Source organism: Polypterus senegalus, chromosome 2 (genome assembly GCF_016835505.1).
Source record: "Polypterus senegalus isolate Bchr_013 chromosome 2, ASM1683550v1, whole genome shotgun sequence".
NCBI classification, from domain to species: Eukaryota; Metazoa; Chordata; class Cladistia; order Polypteriformes; family Polypteridae; genus Polypterus; species Polypterus senegalus.
Genome location: NC_053155.1, coordinates 51,902,758 through 51,929,480, shown reverse-complemented (window position 1 = coordinate 51,929,480; position 26,723 = coordinate 51,902,758). Strand labels below are relative to the sequence as shown.

Below are 26,723 nucleotides of genomic sequence, written 5' to 3'. Positions count from 1 at the left end.
GCCTGGCTTCATGTGGCGGAAATATGCAGGCTGTTCCTGGAGGATGAAGGAATTAATACCATTGACTGGCCCTCACGCTCGCCTGACCTAAATCCAATAGAACACCTCTGGGACATCATGTTTCGGTCCATCTGACGCCGCCAGGTTGCACCTCAGATTGTCCAGGAGCTCAGCGATGCCCTGGTCCAGATCTGGGAGGAGACCCCAGGACACCATCTGTTATCTTATTAGGAGCATGCCCTAACATTGTCAGGCATGCCTACAGGCACGTGGGAGCCACACAAACTACTGAGTACGAATTTGAGTTGCCGCAATGAAATTTCGGCAAAATGGACTAGCCTGTCGTATTATTTTTTCCACTTTGATTTTCAGGGTGTCTTTGAATTCAGCCATCTGTAGTTTGATCATTTTCATTTCCATCAAACGATGTGGCATCCATTCGTTCCAAACACATTACCATATCAGTCGAGATCCAGCATGATTTTTTTCCCCATTGAGATCTGATATGTTTTCAAAGTGTTCTTTTCATTTTTTTGAGCAGTTTATTTTAACAGAGTGCAGGGCCAGCATGTACACTTCCCCAGAAGCATAACAGGAATGATAATATTTCAGGGACACAAACTTCAAAACATATACCCCATTACAACCACAGTAATGTCTGTAATACTTTCAGCTTTAAGGGTAAATGAAACATTAAAATCTGAAATCAGTGTGTGAGTTCCTGTTTTCCTAAATGCACAATATCTTGTTCTAGACTACAGGCAGGGCCAAAAACATTTGCTTTAGTAAAATAGATCTGTTAAAAGTTATTTTTCTTAAAACTTTAGGAGTTAGTTTTGGCTTTTATGGAAAACCTCTATATACTAGATTTAGTTTTTTTTATCTCTCAATGCTGTAGAAAGTAGTTTAGAACCTTGGTTATCAAACTTTAATTCAAAAATTGACAACTTACAGTAGTCCTTGGGCTAAGCATGAAGTTGCCGAACCTTGCTACAGAAACGTGTTGTTGTGAATCAAAACGTGAAGTTGTGAATCAAAATATTGAGTGTCTACATTTTAAAATTTCACGACATAGCATGTTACAACCTTGTGCAGGATGTTCCAGTTCCTACTAATTCAGAGATCACTAGTTTATTTGCGGCATATTTTAACTACCATTGAGCTGGTACACCCTACACATTCTTATATTTTAGAAGGAGTGACTAACAGAAAATGAAGGAATTGTATTTTATGTCAGCAATCCTGCAATGGTGACAGCCTTCAGACTTACAGTAGTTTGAGCAATAAAGAACTTCATGTGTTTAGTAAAACAAACTATACTTAGGTAATAATCAGTAAGCATTGAAATGATTTTGGCCATCATAAACATAAGCAGAGCAAATGGAAATGGTGCCACCTTTTATTACAATATTTTGAAATGCAGTGATTTCACTACAAAAATCTGTGTTATACAAATGTTAAGTATTAATGAAATTCTGGTTAATGTTACTTGAAAACCTCTTGAAAAGTCATCATATTCATCAAATGTATGTTTACTTGATAGATTTTTATTAAGAGTTTTTATAAGGAGCCTCTCCTGCCAGGTCCTTTATACGTATTTTTGCCAGAGAACTAACGTTTGTTCTCTAGGCACTTGAAAGTACCAATGTAGGAAAGAGTGGAGAAAAAAATAGCCTTTAATACAAGCTATTTATAACACTATAAAAATATAAAACTTTTTAGTTTGAATTGTATTCTTGTGTGCTTTGTACATGGCTTTGTAAGAGTTTAGCTGAGGGATTTACAGTACATTGTAACCCATCTATTGACTTGAGGGTATCAAGAGTCCATCCTATCCTGGCAGCATTGATTTAAATACTTACTAGAAAGACGGACTAACACAAAACACAGTAACATAAGCACATTTAAATATTCATTCAAATCAGGCCAATTTCGACTTGACATTTCTTGGTTTTTTTTTTTTAGCCACCAAAGTCATGGTTTTAAAAAAGTGCATTTTTTTCACGTTTATGCAAAGTCTGCAGTGTCTGGTAGATTTCTGATCTCTACATCTGATCTGGCAGCAGTAGAACGTCAATGGAGAAGAGCAACCAAGTGTTTCCCTTGATAGATGTGGGGAAAAAAGAAAAGTTATAACAGTACTGGGTTAAGAAAATCGGGGGTGGGATGGGGGGGATGTTGGGGAAGAAAGAGAAAACAAAACACCCATTCAAAATTCTGTTATTCATTTCAAACTTAAGTATTTAAAACCACTGTGTGTACTGCATAAATTCAGGCAAAAAAAGGCAGGCTTTTGGAGGGGAAGGATAATCATGAAAAGTGTGCTGTCCGAAATTAAGCTGTCACATATACACTCACCTAAAGGATTATTAGGACCACCATACTAATACGGTGTTTGACCCCCTTTCGCCTTCAGAACTGCCTTAATTCTACGTGGCATTGATTCAACAAGGTACTGAAAGCATTCTTTAGAAATGTTGGCCCATATTGATAGGATAGCATCTTGTAGTTGATGGAGATTTGTGGGATGCACATCCAGGGCACGAAGCTCCCGTTCCACCACATCCCAAAGATGCTCTATTGAGTTGAGATCTGGTGACTGTGGGGGCCATTTTAGTACAGTGAACTCATTGTCATGTTCAAGAAACCAATTTGAAATGATTCGAGCTTTGTGACATGGTGCATTATCCTGCTGGAAGTAGCCATCAGAGGATGGGTACATGGTGGTCATGAAGGGTTGGACATGGTCAGAAACAATGCTCAGGTAGCCCGTGGCATTTAAACGATGCCCAATTGGTACTAAGGGGCCTAAAGTGTGCCAAGAAAACATCCCCCACACCATTACACCACCACCACCAGCCTGCACAGTGGTAACAAGGCATGATGGATCCATGTTCTCATTCTGTATACGCCAAATTCTGACTCTACCATTTGAATGTCTCAACAGAAATCGAGACTCATCAGACCAGGCAACATTTTTCCAGTCTTCAACTGTCCAATTTTGGTGAGCTTGTGCAAATTGTAGCCTCTTTTTCCTATTTGTAGTGGAGATGAGTGGTACCCGGTGGGGTCTTCTGCTGTTGTAGCCCATCCGCCTCAAGGTTGTGCGTGTTGTGGCTTCACAAATGCTTTGCTGCATACCCCGGTTGTAACGAGTGGTTATTTCAGTCAAAGTTGCTCTTCTATCAGCTTGACTCAGTCAGCCCATTCTCCTCTGACCTCTAGCATCAACAAGGCATTTTCGCCCACAGGACTGCCGCATACTGGATGTTTTTCCCTTTTCACACCATTCTTTGTAAACCCTAGAAATTGTTGTGCGCGAAAATCCCAGTAACTGAGCAGGTTGTGAAATACTCAGACCGGCCCGTCTGGCACCAACAACCATGCCACGCTCAAAATTGCTTAAATCACCTCTCTTTCCCATTCTGACATTCAGTTTGGAGTTCAGGATACACCCCTAAATGCATTGAAGCAACTGCCATGTGATTGGTTGATTAGATAATTGCATTAATGAGAAATTGAACAGGTGTTCCTAATAATCCTTTAGGTGAGTGTAAAAATGTGTAACCCACTGCTCAGTAAAGGTCTGCAATTTAACAGCAATTACACAAATGGCTACCCCGAACTTACCCCCCAAATTGTAGTGCTTAATATGGAAACAGGTAAAGTAATTTCTGTCATGGGGGATTAGCATGCGTTTTACTCAACTGCACATATGCAGGTTTGAGATCTTTGCTGTCCCCTTTCAGAAATCCATTGTGCTTAATGCACTTTTTCCACTCCTTCCTTAGACAGACACCCAGTAGATTCCAAATATCATTGCCACAACAAACATAAAAACCCCTTGGGGACAAATAAAGTATAATTTATCTATCTACTTACATACCTACTACAGGGAGATTCAACACACTCCTTTGTCTAAATAAACAGCTTGTAAACAATATTTCAATACTTGACTTTACAAACCAATATTCAAATGAACACTGATCATCATGTGGTACAGGAACTCTTAATATGTATGACAAGAAGCTGACAGACTTTCAGTTTCTTCTACCTTAAAAAGAGCACCATAAAAAAAGAAAGATCAAAGGAAAGAGCCAAAACATTTTCAAAGCAGGTCATAAATGCTGCCTTACTTTTAAATGTCATTGGATATGCACAGAAAACTATAAATTGTACTATGAATATAGTGAGGGACCCAGCCAGCTAACAGCTAGCTCTTAGCTCTATTCCAGACTAGAATGGCTCTGCACTGCCAGCCCCCACAAACCTATATCTGCAGTTTTATTAAAAAATATATACTGTGATTCTGAATATGGAACAGACTCAAAAGGATTAACTTATTTGGTGCTTTTTTTTTTTTTTTTTAAACCGCTTCCATCTCTATGCAGTGCCAAATCACCTAACTAACACAAGCTAATTTTCATGCTGTGGGAGTTAATTGTCCAAATCACCTTAGATTTCAAAGCAATTGTTGAAAACTGGATCTTTTGCATAGTTCTGAAGTGCAGTCCTTGTATTAATTCTGCAAACAATCAGGATCGCTCAGACTTTAAATTGTATGTATAGGTGATTAACAACGGCCTAAAAACTCCACTTTAAAAAAAACAAAAACAAACGGATTATAAAAAAGACAATTCTCTCATTAGAAGTCTGTGGGAGATGGATTTCATCTTTCACATGCCTTTCCCATTAAGACAGGCTTCCTACTTTCCTTTTACTCCTATGTGACTGAATTTTTTCATTAGTGGAATTGTTCTTATTTACCTCAGTTAAATTTTCCTGCCTATGGATGCTGTGCAGTTGCTAAGAATGAGCCTGTAGAAAGTTAAAATAAATAAATTTGTTTATACATCACTACACTACATAATCATTTTTTAATGACATTCACCATTATAAGACAATTTACTAAGTTATGAAGCCAACTCATCAGTACAAGGAAAAAGTACAGACAGCAATGCAATACTGAGAGACCCCCTTGCTATCCACAAAATGGAACGTTGCAATGTAGAAAGCCTGTACTCAATTGAAAACAGACAAGATGTAACACAGTAAAGAATTTCAGAGTCAAGTTATCAAGAATACTACTAGAAAGCAAAGGAGATAAGATGACTCCTACACCTTGATTGAAATGATTCAGCTGATAGATTCTCATGAACAGACCTATGCTAGATTTAATGGAGATTAAATCTCATAAAAACAAAATAAAGTTTACCCAGACTCGTGAAGCTAGATATTAATCATCTCACTGGTTTATTTGAGATAAGAAGCACAGAGTATTCTTGGGACAGTATTGACAACTGCTTTGTAAGTTAGTAATAGTGCTAGGCCTACATGGAGAAATGCAAAGTAATTGAGTAGGTGGAGGTACAATGCACTTGGTCTGAGGCACATTCCTAACAACTGCATTTTAAATGTAGGATGCATTGTGCAGCCAATAGCTTTAGAGTCAATGCACGTAATCACCATACCCACCTACAAAACATCACCCTAATACTTTACAAAAATATCTGATTGAAAAGGAATTTATTCTGTACTTGCTTCTGGGAAAATTAGCTCACAATGCTGCATATTTCAGCCATACAAAATGCTTTACGATGTACTTGCAAATTGCCAAACCATGCTAGAATAATTATGGCATATTAATGGTAGTACTACCAATACCACAACAGCAATATCACAAGGGCAGCACAATAGTTAAGGTTTCTGCCGTTCATCTCTAGGTGGTTGAGTTTTCATCCCAGTCTAGTCATGTATGTGAGGACAAGGAACTTCCACCTCATGTTCATGTAGGTTTTCTGGCACATCCAAGAGGCCCGGTGAGGTTGACAAATTACTCCAAATTAAATTAATCATTTTTTTTCTACTGCAAACATTACATTTTATCAGAAATTATAGAAGTACATTTGAGGAAGTAACATATTTGGTGTGTATTGTTATTTATAATTTTAGGGCTAAACCATGTTGTCTTAAGTGGTACTTAAAAAAATTAATTACTTTATATTTACTTTTAGTATACCATGAATTCAGTATTTTAAAAAAATGTTACTGTGTCCATAGTATATCGACAGAAGTTTATAAGACAGTCATCTTTTATTGTAGTAAAGCATACATTTTTATAATGATTTAATCATTTATTTTCATTTTTAAATTCCTTTCCAATCAAGGACCAGATTTTTTTCATGTTTAATTTAGCACTTATGAGACTGAAGAAAACTGCACATTTCTTTCACCACACACACACGTGTTTATATCCATACTTACTTGTTGGCCATCTCTGTGGAAAAAACGTAAACAACTTTAGATGGTGTCTTTTGGCTGCCAGCTGACTCGGGTGCGGCACTCTGCCCCCCTACGGAGTTATGAGAAGGAGTGGAAGATCTGCTGATTCCTGCATTAGATGGATGAGAGTCCTGGGGTTTCACATCATTAGAATTACAATCTGGAAAGCAGAACGAAAGATCGAAAAGAAATAAAGTTCAGACTTAACTATTATTAAAGATGTACAGTAAATGCATGCATGTGACTAAAACAAAGAAGAAAATTGAATAAATCTGAAAGCAGAATATGAAATTGAAAAAAATTCCACATAGCAGCTCATGCAAGTGGTGTTTGTATTATTTTTTGCTGGGGTGTTGGGGAATGTGTGTGGGGTTGGTTACATTTCTGTTTGACACTATACTTCTACTTCATGTTTTTCTGCTTCTTAACCACTAACCTTTAATAAAATCTTTCGGTTATACCATGGTAAAGTGGCGGAACCTCCAAGGTGCAAGATAAATTTATTCCAAATATTTTTTTCCCCCTAATCAGAAGTCAGCGTCTTTATTTAATTGTATAGACAGTCAGTTTAAGTTGATGTTGCATTATGCAACTTTTACATGTGGAGCATATCCACCTCGCTGGAACAGTTGCCGGTCTCATCACTGGACCAGGTCAAATTACATAACTGAAAATCACTGGCCATTACAAATTTAGTAACTATGTGCCAGCCTTCCAGTACATTCATGGACATCCCTTTTTGTGAAAGACAACGACATGGTGACTGATTTTGAGTTCATGCTTCATGAAAGGATAACACATACAACCGAGTTCAGCCACAATATCAGCCCCTTTTTTCCTTCTCTATTTTGTCAGAGTGTAAAACATGAGACATCACACAGATGAGCTTTCCTTCTGTTTATAAAGTCCAAAACATCTGCAGTCCTTAATCGTCATCACTTCTACTTCTGCATAAGCATTCATTGGTTTTTCTTGATCTCATGCACACAAGGCCCAGTCCATGACAAAAGACAAAATCAACACATTTTAATGTTGTTTGGATGAGTCGTGGACTAGCTGGAGTGAGTCGCCGATTATGTCACATTAGCAGATCAACTTCACAGGAGCCAGCAACCGACTACCTCCAACTCATTAAGAGTATGTAAATGAAGGCTACAACTGAAAAATACTGCAAAGGTCACATAATGTGACATATCAATGCACAGTGTCAACAACACTAGAAGCAATAGGAGATTCCCGAAAACTGAGGTCAGCAACATCCAATTTAACTATGAAAAGCTTATTAGTGTACAGAGATTTTAATTGAAACCTCTTATAATGAAGAAGCAGCACCATGACACGAGAAGATACTGTGCATAAGCTTAAATAAACAGAACAGCAGCTTACCTGAAGCATATGCTTTACTTGATTTTGGTTATGGTTAAAGAATAACATATTACCTTGTATAGCCTTGGCCATGAAAGCCTTCTAATAAAGAAAGCACTTACTGAAGAAGCCTTGCTCATCTTCATCACTCTCACCGCCAGAGCACCAGTCAGTACCACTGTAAGGCTGCCGTCTCTCTGCTACACACATTCGCTTACTTCGGCTTCCAGCATCTGTTAAAGGATACAAGTATAGCAAGAACGGAAATGTGAAATTACAGATAGAGAGAGACTATAACATTATCATACATACTTTTATATGAAAGAAAATGTGATAATCTATTAGCTTTTTGGTCTGTTTGTATACAACATATTTAAGGATGTGAGAGGGCAATGAAACTGTCAGTAAATTTTCTTTTAGAGATTTCTTTTTTCGTTTAGGGTCGACCAGCATGAAGAGAGGAGCAAGCATGCATGGCTACATACTACTTTCAAGGAGATTTGTACACAATGGAAGAGCAGTGAGCAGCATGTCCAAAAATATATGCAATTGTAATAACAAAATAAGAACTGTTACGTAGTATTTTCATGATATGCAGATATTTGTGTTTAAATAAATTTACTTAGCGGGGCACACTGACTGAGGGATAAGCAATTACCTCACAAATGGATTAAAAAACAGATTTGTTCACTATCCAGAGTAATGCACTTGTATGTCTCCTGCTGTCCAGTTAAAGACCAGATCCCAACAACAAGCAGGCGAGGTTGATTTCCAATATTATTTTCCATTCAAGGTTGGTTCCTTCTTTGTGCCTCCATGCTTCCAGGATAGGCTCCAGTTTTATATAAAAATAGTCAGGTTCAAGAAGAGGGTTTTCTTACTCAAAGCCACTTACAGGTGTACAGTTTATTGTTTCTTCATAGGCTGCTTACTGAGCAACAGAGAAGCGAGTCAACATTGGAGAATAAAACTTTTTGCTTGATAGTTCCAGTGACCTACCTACAGAACGTATGTATGAGATATGAAGGAGTAGCAAATTTCCAAAACTCTGCTTTTTCTTTAATTTGAGGCCAGAAGCCACTAATATGAAATAAAGCATTTAGCTTGAAAGTTTTTTGGTTTTTTTTTTAAATACAAAAAGTTACATACAGTACTAGGTCTGGTTAACTGAACAACCTTGGAAAGTAGCTTAGTAATAACATGCATTGTTAAAACAATGGAAGTATTTTAGGGAGAATTGTATCTTTTTACATGGAGGAAAAGTACCCTTAGTGGAAAGATAATCCAAAATGCTGTATTCAAGAATAATGGCAGGAGAAAGTAATGTACAGAAGCACTATATAAAATAATGGAAGAGAGCTTGGTTTATTTGTTTCCCATTTCTAAATATAACAGCTGTTCTATTGTTTTCTCCATTCATGTACACTACTAACTTACAAACAAATAAGTGTTTCTATGGCAATTTACTTTTTGCATTCCCGTTATTAACTCTAATTTCCATTTTACATAGTGACAGAAGAACCTGAAGAATATCAAAGCAGCAGCTGGTTACTGAATAAAAATGTGGACATTTTTGGGCTAAAGAAGGTACAATTACTGCTCGACTTTGTGCACAGAGTTACCCTTTTGGAGAGGTACATAAAATGGCAATAAAACCAGTGTTTTTCACATTTTATTAAAATTGTCTCAGTGTCATCCTTGCCTTCAACTTTGGCATGGTCAAAATGGAATTTGGCAGCAGGGAAAAGCACCTTTCCTTGTCTTCACTTTCAAGAACAGCAGACCAAAACAACATTTGTTTATTAGAAGGACTACCTACCAAATATTTCCATACATAACCTTTGTCAGACTAACAGCCTTGCATCAGGAAACAATGGTATGTATCACCTTGTAGCAGCCTGACATCTGTACTCACAAGTACAGTCACATTTTCGACTTACTCAATAACCTTGTCTTTAATAGGAAAACATTTGGGAGCAGTGGCATTTTAAAGGACGGAAGTACACGAAAAACAGAGGGACCAGAATCTGGATTGTATAGAGGACAAGGGAATAACAGTCCATCTCAACTTAAATGATTCCTTTTATGTAATCATGTATTAACATTTCCATGGAGAACTTTTATCAGATGCTTCTGCAACTTTTTTCAATGTGGAATGTGCAGGTTTATGTACCATGTGAGCATAATACCTACCAAAAGTAATGACCATGACTGGTAAACCTTAAACAATTTTTTCTTGTGAAGAACTTGGACTGTTCTTTGGTATCCAGTTCAAATAGTTGGGCCCATGTATCACCCTAAGAATATTTTCTTTTTGCTAGTATCTAGCATTACACCAACAACTCCACCAAGCAATATAAAAGGTTTAACAATTCACCACAATAAACACAAAGCATTTGTTTAAACGATTCAAATGAATGATTTTTCAGAGACTGTGTGGTGCTAGGCTAATTTATTGCAATTCTGGAGCAAATCACTATCGTGTTAACGCAAAAGTAAAAAACAGACTTTTTCATGTTTTCATTTACTTTTTTTGTTCAAATACTGCTTATTGTTATTTTGGCATATTTTTATTAATAGAATTGTGGTCACTGTATTACTTTGTGGCTTTTGGGAGATGGAGAATGCTATAAGTTAGTATATGCATACGTTAGGCATGCAAACTGCACTATACATGGATACACAGCCTGCATACAAAAATCAAGCCGACATCATATGGTAGTGACACTTTGTAACATATATAACGGTCATGGACCATTGCAGTTTTGCTTTGACAGTTTTGTTTCCTGCTAAAATCTGAACACCAGTTTCCCATCTGTCCCTGCGCTTTAATGTTGCCAGCAGGGAAATTCAGTAATCTCAGTAGCAGTGCCACAGGATCACACAACAACAGGCTTGTTTATTAAACTACTAAATAAAGCAACATTGACCTCTTGAGTCTAAAGAGGCCAATGATTTCACTTTCACATTTTCACAGATGACAGGAAACTCCTTCAAAACCGAGATGAACTGAGAATGAGATGTGGCTAGAGGTTACACGGTTCCCATCCTGAACACTTATCATAGTCTCCCTGAACCCGGACATATAAATTTATATGACTAGAAACAAATATTTACTTAAAACTGGGTTTGAAGAAATAGATGATTCACTGAGTGTTACATTTCTCAACCAATCAACACATAATGAAGATGTCACACAAAGCAGTTGTGATGATTTTGAACTGCAAAGATAAGTTGTGCTCTTGTTAACCTGGCCCAACAGAGATCAAGTTTCTGTTTGTGATGAACTGCCTAGAGATAAAAAACCCTATTAGATATATACATATGTGTCACGTGTACAGAGAGCACACTGCACATTTTAAGCAATCTGATGCACGAGAAAAACCAATCTGTAGCATCAGATTATACGTTTACATTCAATGGCATCAATGGATGAGTGGTAAATGTGAAAGATACAATATCACAGGTTCTGTGTATGCTCGGGGTTATGACAATAGTGTAAGAATCGATATAAGCCTGAAAGAACTGGCAGCTATATTCATGAAAATATGCAGAATGGGTATTCGAAGTAAATGGTGTGTCACACTTCGTCAAAAGGACTGCCGTTAAAAGAGATAAGGAAGAGCCAGAAAAGGTACAGATTTCAGAACTCAAAACACCCGAATCAAGATGCATTGATGTGGCTACACAACATCCATCTTTCAACTGCACATCTAAATCAATAACAAAGAATTTAACATTACTGTCTAATTGGAAATTCAAACATGCCCTGACAAAAGAGCTGCTTCATTATAACACATTGTATATCCATAGACCACAATGCTTATCTATACTATTTGCTGTTACATCATATAGCGATGCAATAGTTAAAATGAAAGAAGGATATTGTAGCAGACAGAGGCACTTCACAAACATGTGGAGCTCAAAAGCTGCAGTGCTCTACAGACCTGTGTGCGTCTCTGTCTCCACTATTGCACTGCTCATTACAACATGCAAACTAATTATTAAGTTCCATTTATATTGTACTACTAATCTGCTGAATGGATGACACCAATTTTAGCTTTTCATTTTCTCTCAGCGTCACGTCTTTTGTTCAGTATTTTTTGCTCTCTCCCTAAAATCCCAACCATAGATTAAAACAAACAGACTCTAGGAACTGGGGGCGAGTGTTTTATGAAGAAGCCCTTTGTGTGTAACTTTTCCAGCCCAGGATCTTGCTGTTATTCACTACACACTTTTAAATAGGCTGTCCACAGATGTGTATTCTTGTTTGAGAATCATGCCTGGCTCCATGAGACTAGTATCGTGGTATTAACAATCACCGCTACAAATCTTCATTATCATAGAGATAATGCCCCATTATAGGAAAGCACTAATGCCCACGTGGGGTTACAATTTATTTCTTTGCCAAGACAGTCTCTGCTCACTTCTCTAACCTTTCTGATTTAAAGAATGGACTCTCATTCCATGTGAGCATACTGATGCCACTCAAACATCCACAATTGACCAGCCAGCTTACATATACCTATCTTGTCCTGTCCTGACTTTGAAGCACTCGCGAAATTGATACCATATTACTTTAAATGGCTTTTCTGCAAAAATACTGAAAGAGAAAATGGCACATAAGAACATCTTAAGGCCAAATGGGATAACTGGCTTATTCAGCTTAAAGCTTGTACTTTTTATAAGTCATTCATTTCACTTAAACAAAGGAAAAACTAACATTCACAAGCTGGATGAATCCAATTTAAACTCAAAGGGAGCCAGAGACTATCTTGGCAATATCAGAAGCAAAGAAGCAAACAACCCTGGACAGACACGTACACAGGGTGTCCATCATATGAACCTATCCGCACATGTGGAGACAAATTAGGTCTGTCAATTAATCTAAACATGTACATATTTGGGGTGTGGGAGGAAAACTAGAGAACCCAAAGAAGAAACAGCTTACCACAGATCTTACTGGGTGCAGATTGCATGTTCATATACAACATTTAAAAGCTTTAGCAGCAACACTGGTGATACTTCTATTGTCTAACATCAATTTACAATTTAGTAGACCAGTAAAGGAAAGTACAAAATCAAAACCTGTGGGTAATCAAGAGTTGACAATGTCACACTGTTATTTCCAAAAGGAAAAAAAAAAAATCAAACAAGTCTCCATGACCAATTTATTAGCAACAGAACAAGGGAGAGTTTTATTACTGCTTCCTCAAGATGGCTTTATGCAAGAAGGCTAACATGTGATCTTTACAGGAAATGGAGCCACAGGAAAGAGCCTCTCTGTCTCCAAAACGTCATCACAGCAAAGAGAGCTGTCCTCTCTTCCAAACTGTGTGGTTAACCACATACCACATAATTAAGACTTGCTGTGGTAATTAAAGAGCCTTTGCCACAGAGTCAAGCGGTTTTTAATTTCCCACTTCCAGACAATACATTGCAAACAATTACACTATGCTACTTTCAGTTCAAAATCCCCTACCTCATCCCTGCCACTTGAACAGCTGTAAAGGATAGAAATAATTTGATCTGTACAGCGACCCGACAATTGCATCAGCTAATTGCTCTGAAGGCTGTATCTGACCATACAAGTCCTAGAAAGAATAAGTTACCTTTTGCTTACCAAACTACTTTTTTGTGGAAGCGTAATCTCCTCATTTGCTCTGTGTGTCCAGCACCTTCCAATTATATTGTTAAAAGGGAAATAATACCAATAAATACAGTACACACCCCCACATTTAAAATGAAGCCTTTACAACACATTTTTCCATTCTGCTAAATGTAACTATATGGGAAATATTTGTCTGTCTATTTTGGACAACATTTGTCACATGTGTTACAAGTACACAATGTCAACATGTTCTCTCCACCAGAGTGCTAGGTTGCGATACAGACACCATTCTGACAGTTTACTCTACTGTTACTATAAAATCTATTTTTGACACGGCACAATCTTTTTGCCAGTTATATGTATAAACCACATGCCAACCCCGTCATGTTCATTTCATGGGGTCAAAATGTACACTTAGGCAAGACAACTTTATATAATGCCTTACATAAGGCAGCATTACAAATAGAAACAGGCAAAAAAACATACTAATTAAAAGTTGAATAAATCTCAGCTTAAAACTTAACAGTTTTAGCATTAGAAACCAAAGGTAGTAAGCTAATCCATAGTTTTGGAGTGGTGTAAGCAAACACTCTTTTGCTAGTTGAGATTCTTGTTTACTCATTGCATACAAAACAGGCAAGCATCCAATTACCTTAATGGCCAAGAAGGGTAAAAAAAAACTCATTAAATAACTATGAGCAAGACAATAGGTCAGTAGTAAAATTTTATAATTAAAGACAATACCCACGTTTTCAAGTTTTGTTTGAAATAATAGAATAGTCATCAAGGCAGACAGTAAAATTGCTGAACTTATGCTAATATTCTGTCACACACGTGCGAATAGGAGGACATTGTGTGGACCAAGTAAAGGTAATTCCACGCCAGGCCAGGGGAGGGCGGGGTGCATTAAACCTTCTCCTGCTATCTCTACAGACTATCCGCGGGAAAACCTATCAAATCAAGAACGTCACTTCCAGTTCCGGTGCCTAGAACGACGGCACTTCCAGTTCCGGCGCCCAGACTGATGTCAGAGAAACACCACTTCCGGTCAACCCACATCACTTCCTGTCTACATACATCACTTCCTGTCTGACCATTTAAAACCGCCATCTTTTCAAACCTTCACCACTTCTGTTTTGGACTCCGTACTGTCAACATCATTGACTAAACTTAAAAGAATCCTTTGCAACTATGAATATTATATGGGTGGCTGCCCCAAACCTTTTTCTACGTGTGTCAAGTTGCTTCTTTTTACAGTGGCGTAGCCGGCAGGATGATAGCCTCCAGGAGGGAACGAAGGATAAACCTCAACCTAGGCTCGACACACGCTCATAATCTAACAAACTATCAGATGGGTAAGTACTGCTCCCGAGTTGCCGAGTGGGCGTCAGTTGGGACGTATCGGGGACAGCTTGAGTATGCTTCGACCCATCATCCTTTTAAAGGTGTGAGGAAAAATAGCCCCGGGAACCACAGACTAGAGCCAAGTGCGTCATGGGATACCTTGGGTTCTTATTATGGCCTCCTGGGTCTGCCTCATCATATCCCATGAAGGGCAAGCCTTTTAATAAAGGTGGGAGAAACCAAGGCTGGCAGGTGAGAAACATAATGGCCTGGACATTTAACCACGCTAAGGCAATCAGGAAACAAGACGTGGCTTTATGGGCTAAAGTGGTGGATTGGCTAAAACCCCATGAAAATTCCAGCCACCAAATAGTGGAGCAGGTGGCCTGCGCTTTGTTGCTCCGAAGCCTACCCGTTAAAATCGCCCAGCCAGCCTGATCACCTAAAGGCGGAAACCAGCTTGGGAGGGTCATAATGGGACTTGGGTGAACTCGGGCGTGCTTGCGTCCCTAATACAGAGTCCCGCAGCTATAATACGAAGCATATTCGGGTGGATCCTGAGACGCGCCGGCAGGCCCTGCGAAGCAACAAAGGGGTCTGCAGAGTAATGTGGGAGGAGGCACGGTGCGCTCTCGCTAATCCCCTGGCTTGTTCGCATGCGGGAGAAGTGCTAGTTAATGGAATTAAAGTAATCGCTTTATTTGATTCCGGCAGTAACATTTCCATTGTTGCTTGCCATTTGATATTGCTGCGACAATGGTGTAAGAATAAGACCTGCAAATAAGACCTGCATTACCTGTATTCACGGGGATATTCGATATTATCGATCCGCCAACTGCTTCATCTGTCAGGATGGCATAGTCAAAAAGTTAATGGTGGCTGTAATGGATAAACCTCCTTTTCCCATGATACTAGGAAGAGATTGGGTCAACATAAATAGCAGTGATACAGGCACTTCTCCTCGATCACTAGGTCTTGTCACGGACGCTGATTCTGCGCCCTCAACTCCCTCCACGCCGTGTTTACAGCCGGCAGAGGAGCGGACATCGGCCTGTGGTGATGATGATGAAACACCAGGGATGCCGCAACCTAAGACGTCATCACGGACGAAAACCCGCCCCTCGAGGTCGAATCCGATCCTCTATCACGTCTGCAGTTTCAATTCAGGCAGACGCCGGCTTCATTTAAAAGGGTGCAATGGAATGACGACTACCTTAAATTTGCAAAGAATGCAGTTGTTCTCATAGACGGCCAACGCACCTCACATCCAATGCCACAGGATCCTCACTTTGTGCTTAATAATGATCTGTTATACCGGGTGGCAGAACATGAGGGACAGATGAGATCACTGTTGTTAGTACCACGGACTTACCGGTGACAGGTCTGTGAACTAGCACATACCCATCTGCTGGGAGCCCATTTGGGTCTTCAAAAAACACTTGAGAGAATTAAGCTCCGATTTTTTTGGCCCGGAATTAACGAGGAGGTTCGCCACTTTTGCACATCCTGTCCAGACTGTCAATTGAGGCAAATTCCTAGGAGGGACCATGCTCCTCTAATTCCCTTACCCTTAATAGATATCCCTTTTGAACGTATTGGGGTCGACCTGATGGGACCCCTAGAACCCTCAGCCAGAGGTCATAAATATATAATTGTCCTGGTAGATTATGCTACCCGGTTTCCAGAGGCTGTTCCGCTGCGCTCAGCTACTTCAAAAGCTATCGCACAGGAATTAGTTGGTGTATTTGCGCGTGTCGGAATCCCTAAAGAAATCCTGACGGATCAAGGGACTCCTTTCACCTCGCAGACGTTCAGGGAGACTGCCAAGCTACTTCAAATAAAACACTTAGACCATGGTATATCATCCTCAAACCGATGGTCTTGTAGAGAGGTTTAATCAAACTCTCAAACAGATGTTTCGTAAGGTAGTCAATGAGGATGGAAGGAACTGGGATCAGCTCCTCCTCCTCGTCCTTTTTGCATATCGGGAAGTTCCACAAGCCTCCACGGGGTTCTCGCCCTTTGAATTGCTATATGGACGACAACCCGGGGCATATTAGACGTTCTAAAAAAAGGATGGGAGGAAGAGGCCCTCCCGTCAACAAATATATTAGAGTATATCGCACAGTTACGTGATAGATTTGAGAAAATTAGACCCATATTAAAAACACATATGGAAAAGGCGCAAGCAGCTCAGGCACGATGCTATAACCGGGGTACGTCTCTGCAGGAATTCTGCCCAGGAGACCGTGTCATGGTTTTAGTTCCTACCTCTCATTCCAAATTACTGGCTCATTGGCAAGGCCCTTATGAAATTAAGGAGAGGAAGGGGCTGGTCGACTACAGTGGTGTGAAAAACTATTTGCCCCTTCCTGATTTCTTATTCTTTTGCATGTTTGTCACACAAAATGTTTCTGATCATCAAACACATGTAACCATTAGTCAAATATAACACAAGTAAACACAAAATGCAGTTTTTAAATGATGGTTTTTATTATTTAGGGAGAAAAAATCCAAACCTACATGGCCCTGTGTGAAAAAGTAATTGCCCCTTGTTAAAAAATAACCTAACTGTGGTGTATCACACCTGAGTTCAATTTCCGTAGCCACCCCCAGGCCTGATTACTGCCATGCCTGTTTCAATCAAGAAATCACTTAAATAGGAGCTGCCTGACACAGAGAAGTAGACCAAAAGCACCTCAAAAGCTAGACATCATGCCAAGATCCAAAGAAATTCAGGAACAAATGAGAACAGAAGTAATTGAGATCTATCAGTCTGGTAAAGGTTATAAAGCCATTTCTAAAGCTTTTGGACTCCAGCGAAACACAGTGAGAGCCATTATCCACAAATGGCAAAAACATGGAACAGTGCTGAACCTTCCCAGGAGTGGTCGGCCGACCAAAATTACCCCAAGAGCGCAGAGACGACTCATCCGAGAGGTCACAAAAGACCCCAGGACAACGTCTAAAGAACTGCAGGCCTCACTTGCCTCAATTAAGATCAGTGTTCATGACTCCACCATAAGAAAGAGACTGGGCAAAAACGGCCTGCATGGCAGATTTCCAAGACGCAAACCACTGTTAAGCAAAAACAACATTAGGGCTCGTCACAATTTTGCTAAGAAACATCTCAATGATTGCCAAGACTTTTGGGAAAATACCTTGTGGACTGATGAGACAAAAGTTGAACTTTTTGGAAGGCAAATGTCCCGTTACATCTGGTGTAAAAGGCACACAGCATTTCAGAAAAAGAACATCATACCAACAGTAAAATATGGTGGTGGTAGTGTGATGGTCTGGGGTTGTTTTGCTGCTTCAGGACCTGGAAGGCTTGCTGTGATAGATGGAACCATGAATTCTACCGTCTACCAAAAAATCCTGAAGGAGAATGTCCGGCCATCTGTTTGTCAACTCAAGCTGAAGCTATCTTGGGTGCTGCAACAGGACAATGACCCAAAACACACCAGCAAATCCACCTCTGAATGGCTGAAGAAAAACAAAATTAAGACTTTGGAGTGACCTAGTCAAAGTCCTGACCTGAATCCAATTGAGATGCTATGGCATGACCTTAAAAAGGCGGTTCATGCTAGAAAACCCTCAAATTAAAGCTGAATTACAACAATTCTGCAAAGATGAGTGGGCGAAAATTCCTCCAGAGCTGTAAAAGACTCATTGCAAGTTATCATAAGCGCTTGATTGCAGTTATTGCTGCTAAGGGTGGCCCAACCAGTTATTAGGTTCAGGGGGCAATTACTTTTTCACACAGGGCCATGTAGGTTTGGATTTTTTCTCCCTAAATAATAAAACCATCATTTAAAAACTGCATTTTGTTTTTACTTGTGTTATATTTGACTAATGGTTAAATGTGTTTGATGATCAGAAACATTTTGTGTGACAAACATGCAAAAGAATAAGAAATCAGGAAGGGGGCAAATAGTTTTTCACACCACTGTATTTGGTGAAACAACTAAATCGTCGACCCAGCAAGCGGATTTATCATATCAATCTGCTGAAACTGTAGAAAGACAGGGATCCCGAACCCTCCTCCGGACAGCTCCGCTCTCTCTTCACTCATCAATTACACCTTAATTTCGGAGATAATTTGACTCGCCAACAACATCAGGAGCTCAAAGCAGTTATCCTGTCTGTCCCTGAGATAGTCAGTGAAAAGCCAGGTCGGACCTCCCTGGATATTGACATGACATGTGACGAAACCTGGGATTATAGTCCGAGAACGCCCATACATCATTCCCGAGGCAAAAAAGGCTGAAGTGGAGTTGGAGATCAGACGAATGCTGGAGCTAGGTGTAATTGAGGAAAGTTATAGTTCCCTGGTCCAGTCCTATCGTTATGGTCAGTAAGCCCGATGGAAGTTGGAGGTTTTGCAATGACTTCCGTCGGCTTAACCAAGTCTCCCAATTTGACGCCTATCCGATGCCGTGAGTGGATGACCTCCTCGAGCGGCTAGGACATGCCAAATTTTTGACTACTTTAGATATGACTAAGGGGTACTGGCAGGTTCCCTTAACGGACTCCGCTAAGGAAAAGACAGCGTTCAGCACCCCTAGCGGTCACTGGCAGTATCGTGCCCTCCCATTTGGATTACATAGGGCACCTGCGACCTTCCAACGTCTGGTGGATGAAGTGCTTCGTCTTCATAATTCATATAGTGCTGCCTACTTGGATGACGTTGTCATCTATTCCAACACCTGGGAGGAACACATACTGCAGGTTGAAGTTGTATTGCGGACACTGGCAGAAGCTGGGCTTCGTATCAACCCGAAAAAATGTTACTTTGGGTTGGTCGAGGCCAAATATTTAGGCTATCTAGTGGGAAGGGTATGGTGAGACCACAGTGTTCTATAATAGATGCCATTGTAAATTGGCCCCGTCCGATAACCAAGAGGCAAGTTCAGGCATTTCTCGGCTTAGTGGGTTACTATCGCCGGTTTGTACCCTGGTTTTCTGAGAGAGCTACGCCCTTGACAAACCTCACAAAGAAGGGTCGACCTAATCATGTGATATGGGATGAGATATCAGAGGCTGCATCCAGTGACTTGAAACTGGCCCTTACGTCAGCTTCTATTTTAAAGGCACCAGATTTCTCTTTACCTTTCATTCTCCAGACGGACGCTTCGGACACAGGTCTTGGAGCCGTGCTGAGCCAGAGCGAAGGAGTTGAACACTCCATTATATACCTGAGCCGGAAACTGTTGGATCGGGAAACTAGGTATGCGGCAGTGGAGCGGGAGGCTTTGGCTATTAAATGGGCGATTACTCAGCTGAGATACTACCTCTTGGGACGTGAATTCACTCTTGTGACGTACCATGCACCCTTACAGTGGATGGCCTTGCACAGGGAGTCCAATCCGCGGGTCACGAGGTGGTTTTTGGATCTACAGCCGTATAAGTATTCGGTCGTTTATTGCCGGGGTGTTATGCCACGACTTCTCGGACCGGTACGCCCGACCCGACGGGTCTGGGCTGAGGGGGGTGGGGGCCATGTCACACACGTGGAAATAGGAGGACGTTGTGTGGACCAAGTAAAGGTAATTCCACACCAGGCCAGGGGAGGGCGGGGTGCATTAAACCTTCTCCTGCTATCTCTACAGACCAGCCGTGGGAAAACCTATCTGAATCAAGAACGCCACTTCCAGTTCCGGCGCCCAGAAGAACGCCACTTCCAGTTCCGGCGCCCAGAAGAACGGCACTTCCAGTTCCGGCGCCCAGAAGAACGGCACTTCCAGTTCCGGCGCCCAGAAGAACGGCACTTCCAGTTCTGCCGCCCAGAAGAACGGCACTTCCAGTTCCGCCGCCCAGACTGATGTCAGAGAAACATCACTTCCGGTCAACCTACATCACTTCCTGACCATTTAAAACCACCATCTTTTCAAACCTTCACCAGTTCTGTTTTGGACTCCGTACTGTCAACATCATTGACTAAACTTAAAAGAATCCTTTGCAGCTAGGAATATTATACGGGTGGCTGCCCCAAACCTTTTTCTACGTGTGTCGAGTTGCTTCTTTTTACAATTCTTAGAAACAATGAAAAAAATCTCAAATTAATAAGCATCGAAAAGGGGAAAGTTCAACAACATCCAAGCCTTAATATCAATTATACAGTCACTAATTCTTGAAAATAAAGGTGGCTCATCAGGCTTAAAGATAGATACAATTGTGTATCATAGATTTGGAATTGTACTCCATGTTTAGGGATGATACTCCCCAAGTGTACCATATATAGAGAAAAAGAAGAGGAACCCTTGAGGAACACCATACTGAGCTTTAGTCATCTATACAAAAATGTATTCAGCTTGTATGCATCTACCTTTTCAAGAAATTTCAGGGGTTTGGGGAAACACGGAAGATTATCGTTAGATCAGAGTTAGATCTGTAATTATATAAATTATGTGGGTCACCTATGTTTAAGAAGCAGCTTAATTGGTACGGTTTTAAAGCAGCCAAGAACTTGACCAAGGCTTAGAGAAAATTTAATAATTTAAACTAGTGGCTAACTGACTTATAATCAGTATCAATTCCATTTGTAACTTTATAGGGATCAAGAATACAGGATGAAGATTTCGATGAAGTAATTAGAGACACTACTTCAAAAGAAAATGACTGAAAAGGCCTTTAAATGTTCACCACTTAACCTGTTAGGCAAATAAAAAGAGTGCTGGGTTGTGCCGGCATGTAATACATTCTGCATAGCAGCACAAATTTTGTCTATCTTAGCACTGAAATAAATATATATACATGATACGTAAAACATATTTGCAAAGAATTTTTTCACACCATTCTATAACCCTACTTCTTAAACTGGTCATTTCTTTTCAGATATTTAGACTTTTACGTTATTTCCATCCCTACAATTTTACGGTTTATGTTTCCATAATAGAGCAAAAGTTTATGACTACTTATAAACAAAGCAAGTAAAAAGGACTGAGACACAACATGCATAAACCAATATAATCATGACTGCATGGAAACCATGAGGAAGTGGAGTTGTAAACTCCAATTTCAATTTCTTACTAAATTTCATTTCAAGACTTATTACTATTTAATATCTTAACTTACACCTAAACATTTTGCATTTATCTGTTTAAAATAAAAGGATACCATGAGATGTATTTTCTAATTAAAGAAACTTGGATACAAAAATTTTTATAGACTCCGATTCAGATTATTAGAGGGTCAATTAATAAAATAAACACTACATACCCAAAAGCAACAATTACACACCTTTTAGATCAGATTCATTGCTGGGTGTGCCAGTGTCCCGCTGCTCAAATGAATCCACTGAAGTGCTTCTCTCTCTTTTGACTTTGCCTTTTGCGCCATTGCCTGTGTTTAAACCTTGTCCATTTTTAAGCCCCAGACTTCCTGCTGCACCCTGAGGGCCTTTGGGAGCATGGCTTCCACTCAGTGACTTGGGGTCACAAGGAGACGGTTGCGACTGACCACCGGTGCCACCTTGTTTTCCCTGATTGGGCAGTTTAGAGTCCATCTGGGCTGCGCTGGAAGGAGACATTACAGGGGGTGACCGCACCATGGCCTCCTGTTTTGATTTTGGACTGCTACAAATAAAAAAAAAAATTAAAAAATTAGGGTGGGGGGAGACATATTAAAGAAAGTAATAAACAGTAGTTCAATATTTAAAAATGGTAATTTTCACTACACCACTGAACATACTTCTGCCACAACAATTTAGAGTTTCTCATTAATCTAGCTTTACACTCTAAGAAATTGGAAACCCTGAGAAACAAAAATGGAAGAAAAATAAAGAAATCCAACATGGTTCAAATTACATTAGACATATTAAAGGAGAAGTTTGGTATTTGCTCAAAAACATTGTATATATGCATTTACCACAAGAAATTAAAAAAGTTAATATAAATTAAAAAGAACATCTTACCCACATTGGGGATTTCAAATGAAGGGTACAGAGGAAAAGCTTACAAACTGACTAAAAATGCCCATTTTCTAGGCAAAGACAGTTGTCAAGTATTCATCTGCACCTTCGATGTATGCTTGTGGCACCAAAAGGGAAAAGGAAACAATCATTTTATTGCATATTCCTAGTACTATTTGTCTTGTGATAAGGTTATGTTTCCTATTAGCTTGTGTGAGATCCCATATACACAGGAAGTTAATCAAAACTAAATCAACCACATGGCATGAAAAACTTACTTTGATTTGGTCTTTTGGGAGGAAACTACCACCAAGAGCATGAAAGGTTGTTTTGCAGGAAGACTAAGTGCTGAGCTATTACACAGGGCTGGCATTCTTTTAAAATGGCGGAATATCACAATATTTGTTTTTCTTTTTTCTTTTTCATAAATGACATGTATAAAATATTTTACAACGTGTGTGTAATCACAAGACATGGATCAATACTCAACAAATGTCTTAGCTTGAAAAATGGATGTATTCGGTACGTTTTCAAGCTTTACTTCCATGTCCCAAAGCTTACAATGTAAAACACTAACGTGGGTAAGATATTTTTTAAATTTATACACTTGCTCAACTTTACAACACAATTTCACATACCAAACGCATATATATCACGTTTCTGAAGAATTCACTGACTTGAAAAACACCAAATTTATCGTTTAATGAAAAACTGTTGATTAAATTTATTTTCAAGTAGCATACATCATTCATACAACTTTCAAAATGTTTTATGGTAACTGCAATGTGTAAGTGAGTCAAATACTGCATGCAAAATAACTTTAATAAGGGGTAAAGGGAGAACCTACCTTTGAGTGTTTGCTGATGGGGAGTTCCTTACTTTGGGATTACTGGAATGCATTGACGGAGATCCCGAGGAAGAGGAGGTGTGACTCAAGTGCTGGTGTGGGCTGCTATGGGACTTTTGTACAGTCCGGAGGTTCCTCTGGGAAACGCTGCGGCTCTCGCGGCCGTCTTTTGCTTCTTCTCTGTCTTTTTTTGTTCTCTCTTTCTTGTAGTGTGCTGATCTTTCTTCTTGCACTTCCAGCATTCTTTGAATGTGTGCCTGGTCTCTCCCCAGGAGCCCTTACATCTCTTGGGCACACTAAAATGAAAGAATAAAAGTATACACATTAAATATAATACACAGTATTAAAAATACTTTTTAGAAAAAAAATGTACTTAAAATACAAAGACAAAGACCACAGAATGCATTACACATTTTTTTGACATATGTAATCATTTATTTTCTGAATCAGGTCATTCCTAGTCGGGATTATGTTTTACTAGAACCTTTGCAAGCAATATCAGGAGAAAAGCATCTGCCTTGGAAAAATCACCAGATCATTCTCATTCACACAACCAGACCCACTACGATGAGTTTGTCATTTTCAAAGATGTGCTCAGTAATTTCTACCACTATGTTGGAGAACTACCCTCTGTGTAGTAGACAAGACTGAAGCAATCTAAGAAGGTGCTTCAAAATTAACCCATAGAAAGTAGTAAATCATGGTAATAGGAGGCTTGGTTATTATTTTGCCCGTCTAGTCTAGTAGGCAGGTTAGATAAAGATGACACAGTCCACATAGAAGGAAAAAAAGCACCACATTTGTGCAAGGCACCTCTAAAGAACTTGGGTTAGAACTTTAACAGAATCACACTGCACACAAACAAGAATGGACTTCGCAGCAACGCAAAAACATGTTTAGATGTTGTAGTAAAAATAACATAACCTAACTATAGGTACAAATATAGCTGTACTTAAGACATTATAGTCACAACACAATTCTGGCAAAATAGAAGCAACATGAATGTTTCCTTCAGAAAAACAAAGTACCCTTCAAAAGGTGGAGGAGTAGTGGGAGATTTTAAAGACAAAAATACTTTAAAACAGAACATGGACACCATGTAATAGTGTGAAAATGAAAAAAAAAATTACAATGACACAAGCATGTCACTGGAAACATATTGAAGGAAAAAAAAAAGAAAACCTTATAAAGAATGGGAAAAGCTGCATAAAAAAATTAAAACTGGAGTAAACCAGAATGCTGCAACTGAAAAGAAAGCAAAAACTTGCTAAAATAGAACTAACAAATGGCAGAATGCAGGTAAGGGGAAAATTTTGCTGACATTTCAAGAATGAGTACTTAAGTGCTTTATTATGACAGGAATTGGACAAAAAAAGTATGTAGAGAAATAAGGCTAAAATTTACATTTCTTAGATGTTTGTCTGGGACGATGCAACAAACATACAACAGGTGACATTTAGGCAAAAAGATGGTCTGCAACAAATTATATCATATAGGAGACTTAAGTATCATTTGAAAATATTAATATGACTCCAAAACTCTGTTAGCAATAAATCTGTTCAGAACAACCTGGGTTCTGTTTTATTTTTCCATTTGTTTTGCAACTTGCAAAGATGAACAATTTAAAATAAAATGTGTGAAGTGTTCCTTTTCATTAGCTCTACTCAATGAAAATCTGAATAGTGGGCAACTCTCTTTTATCCTGTTGATGTAGCATCAAGACTTGAAACACGCAAATTAAAGCTTAAAGTGGAAGTTTCACAGTAGACATATACAGACATCTGTAACAGGCCTGATATAGCATCTACTTATTATAAGACAGCCCAATAATACTGCATATTTTTGAATCTAATCCACGTCCAAATCTAATCCACATTCAGTTTTTGGCGATTTCTTAAAAAGTTACATTGCGGTTCTAATCCACACCTTTCCTTTAACCGCCCTTTGCCAGTTTGGAAAAAAAAAATCAAACGCACAGCTCCTTCAGAAGTACCGCAATGGGTGTTGGTTGCATGAAAACCCGTACCGGAGAGCATTATCTTCAGATCTTTCAAGAAGTGTTGCTTAAGCCATGGGAGAACGATGGTGAAGATAAAGATGATAGTGACTGGAAGGAGAGCACAGTCAACGATTCAGTTATGAATGATGACGGCAAGTCTGATGAAAAATAAAGATTGATGCCTTTTCCCTTTTCTTTTATTTTTAATTCCTTTCATTTCAGCCAAAAGACTTACCCCAAGAGGTGCAATAGCTAATAGTGCAAATATACTTCTCTTACCGCATGTACAGCTTTCAACCACAAATCTAATCCACACATGATTCTAATCCGCATCTGAATTTTTAGACCTCCAAAAATGTAAGAATGGTACTGATTAGATTCAAATATACGTAAAGTATAAAGAAATTAGAAAACAGTTAATAGAATCTAAAGCCATACCAGTTTCTAGCAGCCACATGATTAAAGGCTAAATAATATTTTCTTCTGATATTAGAAAGCATGAAATTCAGCATACTTAAATAAAATAAAAAAAAAACACACACACAGAAAAAACACTGAGCAACATTAAGTCAACATTAACTTTTAAACATCAGCCCCTTTTCTTTCTCTGTGCCTATTTTGCCCCATAAATAGTGAAGCAGGGATCTGTAATCTGCATTGAGCTACAGCAAAGATACTTGGGCATATCATGGTGTGTAAGTTTAAAACTGTTCCTTTGGAACTATAAAAGGCCAGGAAAAGACAAAAATCATGACACAAGTAACAGTGTTCATTTTTCATTGTGACTGAGTAAGGAATCAAACTGCAGATGTAAGGCAGCAACACTAACCACAATACCATTCTTATTTTATTATAATTTTATATATAAAAAGCTTGAATAAAGGAATAGCTTGACACACAAGCTTTGAAGATTTATAGGTTTTGTAAGACACATTCAAAATTCTTCACAGACAAGTTAATGTTCTCTCTCTTCATACAGTTGTTCACAGTTGGAATCATTTTATAAAATCCTCCAACTTTACCTTAAACTACCTTAAACTAAATCAGACAGTTCAGTCTGGAGTTATTTTTTAACCACATCTGGCCCGCCTGGATTCAGTTGTTACTTGCTGTACTGAAACACAGATCCCAACTTGTGAACAGATACCAGGCTTAGAATGCCTCTTTAGGGAGAACACAATTTCTGAAGGTGTAAGATTTTCCAAATGAATGATATTAATGCCACATTAAATCATAATTCTTCAGACAGGTACAGAAGAATTCTTGGTCTTGAGCGCATACCTTTTCCTCACAATTTTAATTATTGGTTTCTCATTTAAAGAGGAGAAAAATGTGCTTAAAATAGCAGAAGCTGCACTTCTGA

At 39.1% G+C, this 26,723-nt stretch overlaps 1 protein-coding gene across 3 annotated transcripts in view; it reads right to left on the bottom strand.

Annotated features, from left to right (window-relative positions):
* bcl9 (BCL9 transcription coactivator) overlaps nt 1-26,723 on the bottom strand; it is a 522,554-nt gene that overhangs the window by 37,535 nt on the left and 458,296 nt on the right. For all 3 annotated transcript variants that reach the window (XM_039743665.1, XM_039743666.1, XM_039743667.1), the window contains 4 exons: nt 23,362-23,657; nt 21,845-22,179; nt 7,770-7,880; nt 6,265-6,442 (listed from right to left, as the gene is read on the bottom strand). In XM_039743665.1, the coding sequence (XP_039599599.1) occupies nt 6,265-6,442; nt 7,770-7,880; nt 21,845-22,179; nt 23,362-23,603 (866 nt within the window). In that variant the 5' untranslated portion in view covers nt 23,604-23,657. The remainder of the gene's footprint in view (nt 1-6,264; nt 6,443-7,769; nt 7,881-21,844; nt 22,180-23,361; nt 23,658-26,723) is intronic.